Raw genomic sequence first — 6,558 nt, 5'->3', positions numbered from 1 at the left:
AACATATTTTCTGAAACATCAATTACGTATATTAAAGGGACCAAGGACTGAGCCTTAGAATACCCCAACATTAATATATTCTGTTAAGAAGACAAAGTATCCGTATGTTTTACTTTTTGATAGCCATGAAATCATTCAAAAAGATTGCCAGAACTTCGATCCATTTGTTTGTAATATGAATAAAAGAGCCTTATGGCATTCTCTATCAAACTTTTGATAAATCACAAAACACCAATACAACATGATTTTCCCTCATCGATGCTTTTTTAAAACAATACCGTGACAAGTTTCCAGCAACTGATAAACGGTTCAGTGACTTGGTAAGGTTTCTGTCCGATATTTGTAAAATGAATCAATTATAATCAGAATATATATTTCTTACTAAGAGCCCAAAACTGACAAAAATGAAATGATTACAATAATAAGGAAAATACAGGAGTATAACAACAGGTGTATGACATTGCTCAGTTTAACAATGATCTTATGACAATACCATTTCCGGTTAAAAAAGAATACAATGTTAAAAGTATATGACTACTATAACATGTTATCTGTTATAAATTTGCCCACAAATTCTCTTTAGTATTGAGTAACCAACAAAGGTTTGGTTCATTATCTAAAGCTGAATTTTTTGGAAAATTCATTTTAATTACGTTTGGTGATGATATTTTTCACGTTTTCAAAACGTATTAATTCATTTATTGACAACGCCATCATACATTGGCATAAAGTCATGAATACAACAAACAATAACATACATAAATAAATAATTCCAGTAAGCATATCAGTTAAGTTGAAGTTTCTCTTTTCTAACATGTTGTGGATTCTCAAAAACTCAACCCCCCCCCCAAAAAAAAAATGGAATCGTAATTTTTTTCCAAAGTCAATATCATAGGACATAACCTTTCAGCACTTAATACAATTAACCAAACATTCCTCCCGATAAATCAAAGAGCAGGCTTTTTGACATCACAGACAACTGCTTCTTCAATAAAAATGGGACTCAGAAAGGATGGAGGCGTACAAGGCGAGGACAACCCCCCGTTCTGAGAAAAGACATCTTTCAATTCTAAAAGTTCATGAAAAGTTCTATTTTTTAGAAATTATATTCTCAATATCTTCTTTTGCTAAGTTACTTCCTTTTAATATTTTATTGAATAAATTATTGATCAATAATTTATTTTTCACTCATGTTTTTAAAGTATGTGAAAAGAAAAAAAGGCTTCACACATGATTCGAACTCTCTCCAAAGCTCAAGGTTAGGCGTATGACTAAACGCGTTAACCACTAAGCTACAAAGTCTATTTGTCTTCGATGTGTGTCAGCGTGATTTAAGTAAACGAGTTTATTGAAGCGTATGATTTTTTTCAGAAATGTTCGATTTTCATATTTTTTTTAAATATGAAATAGATTTTACATTTAAAACACATCATCAATTAATTAGTCGTTCAATAAAATTAATGAATCAAATGTATTGAAGATGACATTACTGAAAACATAATTTTAGAGAAATAAAACTTTTCCGTGAACTTTGAAAATTGAGAAATATAGTGTCTCGGAGCGGGGGGTTGTCCTCGCCTTGTACACCCTCTTTCTTTTCATATCTTGTGATTGGTCATCTAACTACAAAATTACTTTGTTAAAAAGCTTTTTGACCATACGCAAAAGTACTCTGAAGCTGATATCAAAAAGATGATTGATCAAATTTATGTAGTCTTTGGAGACAAGGTTTCCCAACAGTTTGTTGGAATTCCAATGGGCTCTACTTGTGCCCCTTTTTCGACTGACCTGTTGTAGCAGATTTTTTTTCAAGAACGTCTACATGAGAAGAAGGAACTGCTTGGCGTGGTTGTCAGTTAAACATTTAGATATATTATTATAGGTTACTTTCATTTATATATCAACTCGATATATCCCCAGTGAAACCAAAATAAAAGACACCACAGAATCTGCCACATCAGTAATGTACTCCCTATGTTGATGTTTGACTTACTATAGATGTCAACTAGCAACTAAGCAAAATGACAATTAAAGGGGATGAACTTCAACTTTTCCATCATCAACTTCCCCTATCATAGGCGTCGGAACCGGGGGGTGGGGTTAGCCCCCCCCCCCCCACTTTTTTTTTGCAAAGATAGACATAATATAGGCATTGAAAATTAGGGCTTACCTTTTTTGTTGGTTTAGCCCTCCACCCTTTCAATTAGAACCCCACTTTAAATTTGCTTCCGACGCCTATGCCTATTTATGTAATAATACTCCTCTATCACCTGCGAAGTGTTTGTTTCCGTACGCAAGAGCAGTTTCTGAGTGTGAACATTTTTTAACTCTAGGCAAGTTTATGACAAATATGTTGATGTTACAGGGCTTTCTAAAGACTTATCTGAAGTCAGCATTTCGCAAATTCTATGGGTATAATGACCTAGTTTGCAAATATAACCTATCCTTGGATTATACTGACATTTCATACCATGCAATTAATTGTTAGACTTTTTTCAATAATGTTAACTACTACTCCGATTAATTAATCCAAAGGCAGATGTGACTCAATCCCATCTCTGGTGTTTCCAGAGGTCTGTGTTTTCGCCCTGATCACGATTAGTATTGTTTATAGAATTTATGAGATTGATCACAGTTCGTTATCTTCACCTCTGTCATGAATCAAACATGGTTAAAACAATATAGTATTTCTCAATGAAGACAGAAGACAGATGAAGATCATAGATAAAACTGGGTCATAGATATCAGTTATACACAATATACAGGTAAAACTAGGTCATAGATATCAGTTATACACAGTATACAGGTAAAACTAGGTCATAGATATCAGTTATACACAGTATACAGGTAAGGCTGGGTTATAGATATCAGTTATACACAGTAAACAGGTAAAACTGGGTTATAGATATCAGTCATACACAGTATACAGGTTAAACTGGGCCATAGATATCAGTTATACACAGTATACAGGTTAAACTGGGTCATAGATATCAGTTATACACAGTATACAGGTAAGACTGGGTTATTAATATCAGTTTTACACAGTATACAGGTAAAACTAGGTCATAGATATCAGTTATACACAGTATACAGGTAAAACTGGGTTAAAGATATCAGTTATACACAGTATACAGGTTAAACTGGGCCATAGATATCAGTTTTACACAGTATACAGGTTAAACTGGGCCATAGATATCAGTTATACACAGTATACAGGTTAAACTGGGCCATAGATATCAGTTATACACAATAAACAGGTAAGACTGGTTATAAATATCAGTTTTACACAGTATACAGGTAAAACTAGGTCATAGATATCAGTTATACACAGTATACAGGTTAAACTGGGCCATAGATATCAGTGATATACAATATACAGGTTAAACTTGGCCATGGATATCAGTTATACACAGTATACAGGTAAAACTAGGTCACACATATCAGTTATACACAGTTTACACGTTAAACTGGGCCATAGATACCCACTCTTGTAGACACTGTTAACCCCGGTCGCATGTTCGTTTGTGTAGCTAGAGAATAGGATAATACTTGGTCATATTTCAGTTTGTGTAGACACAGAATAGGTTAAACTTGGTCATTAAGTTTTAAGTTTATCCAGACATAGTATAGATCAATCTAGACCATAGATATCAATTTATTTAAACACAGAATACCATTTATATCAGTCTGTGTAGACACATTTGTTGATCACTTGTATCTGCTTATGTAGATAGAGTATAGATAAATATGGTTCATGAATGAAATATAAAAATAAACATGCAGTGATCATGCTCAAAAGTCTGTTTAAACAATACAAATTTGGGTCAGGTATCAGTTCTTGTAGATGTAGCCCATATATATATATATATATATATATATATATATATATATATATATATATATATATATATATATATATATATATATATATATATATATATATATATATATATATATATATATATATATATATTAGTATGGTAACTTTACCAGATATCGGAATATGCAATAATTAATATACCTAAGAGCATTGATTTCAGCATTTTTAATCATGTTGGGAGTAATTGCTGCTATGGTGGTTCTTTGGCGACTTGGACGTTTAACTGTTGTGAGAGAAGACATTCAACGCAGGGTGACGGTAGTCAGAAAGAACATCGCAAATCGATTAACAGCACATGTAAGTATTCAATCGGTGATAAATACATAATCCATATGTTTTTGAGTAGTGAAGTTTGAAGTGATTTTTTTTTTCTCAGTATGCATATATTATAACTCTTCTGTCTGCAGAATCCTGGCTATGATTGTGATGATATATACATATATGGCCAAATGGATTTCAATAAAACGGACAATTGGATAGTACCGAGTGCTGACATTGTGCTGGATGCCATGTTAACGAGCGGAAGATTTGCGGACATTTATAAGGCCAGATACCAACCACAAAATAATATGAGCAAACAAATAGTCGTAGCAAAGACTTTGAAAAGTAAGACTTTACATAAAAATCATATATATATATATAATCAGTAACAAATAGGTTATAACATAAGACTAAAATTACTTCATTTTTCTTTATAAAAATGTTTTGCGCGCACTTTTTTGGAACGCGATCGGTCTTGTTAGATACAAAGATATCCAAATGTTCCTCTAGCTCAGGGGCTTACAAGGAAGGATCGAAGATCTTTATAATGCTTTAATCATAATGGTTGATAGTGTCTTGTTTAAGTTGTAGATGTGCAGTAAGGTTTCAAATGCTGCTTGAGACATAATTATATTTTGTGCGATGTCAGATTTAATTCGAGTCTGTTCTATTCCAAATAGCTATAACCCCTTTGTTCATGAAACTTGCATGCATATTGTTACTAAGATTACGATTATTTATCGAGATTTGAATTATCTGTTTGGATCCGTGATCAAGTATATTAGGAGAATATCAACTCCCAAGTATTTTTTTGAATGAAGATACATTTATACTACATCTCACTAAGCATACTACCTGACATGCTTCAAATACTGCAGGTTACATATAATTTTTTGGATGGTTGATCATCTGAATATCCCCAAGTTCTACCTTGAACTGTATATATTGTTTGTTAAAATGCATGGTGTTCAATTTCGAATGCTATATATGACCTACATTGTACACTGTTTGTGACGTACTGACAAAGAATGTAGTGTTTTATATTAAAGCTTTGTGAGTAGCTGTGGGTTCGTATAATTAAAGTATAATGCAAGGTCTTACACACTCCTAATTTGAGTATGTACTACATATAAAATCTTAAAGAAGATATTAAGCCCGAGAACAAACAACAGTCAGTTAATAACGAGAAGTATTCCCCTCGTTCAGAATTTAAATTTTGTTTCAACACACAAATGTATAAATGTACTGTAGAAGATCAATATACGAGTATTTATGTTTGCTTACTAAATGCTTCACGCCCATTCATCAAGATAATGTTTACAATTGAGGTTTAGATTTATCTGTTTTTCTTTTTTCCTTTTCTATATCAGTATAGGTTTATCACAATTTCAAGTGAAGAAAACTTTGCATTTGACTGAAAATAAATGCTCAATTAATTATTACTTCACCCCTTTGTCATTATAGGTGGATACAGTGAAGAAAACATGCTGATGATGAAAGCAAAAATAAACTTTTTTGGGAAAGAAGTTGGAGAACACCCAAACATCGTCCATTTCATTGGCGCTGTCGTCGATAATGAAGCATGTTGGTCATCATTCTTTATTATTAAGATAACATTGGGAAGATAAATTAAAAAGGATGCATTTCAAAAGTAACATTTAATAGGCCATCAAATTTTGCTTATTAAAAAGAATGATAAAGTTTATTCACATATTTTGCAGTTGGGCCGTTCATGGTTCTAGAATACTGTGAAAAAGGGCAACTTCGAGATTGGTTGCTACAAAAGAAAAATACATGGGCAGAAGACACAGAGGAACAGTTACATCGAATTGTCTACGGAATTTCTAAGGGAATGTCATTCCTCGAGTCAAAAAAGGCTCTCCCATGATTGGTGGCCTTTTCATGCAGGGGTTTTAAATACATGTATATTGTATGAAATATTTAAAATTGTTTGACCAGAAAATCAGCACAATGATTATTTTTTACACATTTCAGCTTGTGCACAAAAGACTTGCTGTACGAAATATTTTGTTGACTGAAGATCTGGAGCCCAAGATCTATGGATTCGGACCTGAACCACCGCAGCAAAAAGGCAACGAGGAGGAAAAAGATGCAACATCAGACGAAAAGGTTAATAGCCCCTCTAATTCGGACCATAATAAATTCATATAACACCAGTATGACTGTATCCAACATGCTTTATGATTAACACATTAAACATACTTCAACAACGACAAAAAAAATTAGTATCTTTCTTTTAAATCTTGGCTGTAGTACACATAACGACATACATATGTACATGTAAATGAATTTTTGGACAGGTATTTTCTAGGTAACTTGAGTCACTCATGTGACCTACATGTATTTTAATCTGTTTTTATATGGCATCATCTGTCTTCGTCCATTAACAATTGAAC

General features: G+C 32.8%; 1 protein-coding gene across 1 annotated transcript; it reads left to right on the top strand.

Annotated features, from left to right (window-relative positions):
- The first annotated feature begins 4,028 nt into the window (after positions 1–4,028).
- Positions 4,029–6,272, top strand: LOC133171571 (ephrin type-A receptor 2-like). The gene is made up of 4 exons (XM_061306341.1): positions 4,029–4,177; positions 4,288–4,486; positions 5,606–5,725; positions 5,863–6,272. Exons 1-4 carry the CDS (start codon positions 4,052–4,054, stop codon positions 6,027–6,029), a joined length of 612 nt encoding a protein of 203 aa, XP_061162325.1. The 5' UTR covers positions 4,029–4,051; the 3' UTR covers positions 6,030–6,272.
- The last annotated feature ends 286 nt before the right edge of the window (positions 6,273–6,558 follow it).

The sequence above is a fragment of the Saccostrea echinata genome, unplaced genomic scaffold (assembly GCF_033153115.1).
Source record: "Saccostrea echinata isolate AGI-Se365-2 ecotype Australia unplaced genomic scaffold, CSIRO_AGI_Sech_v1 ptg000054l, whole genome shotgun sequence".
Classification (NCBI taxonomy): domain Eukaryota; kingdom Metazoa; phylum Mollusca; class Bivalvia; order Ostreida; family Ostreidae; genus Saccostrea; species Saccostrea echinata.
This window is presented reverse-complemented; position numbering and strand designations above follow the sequence as displayed.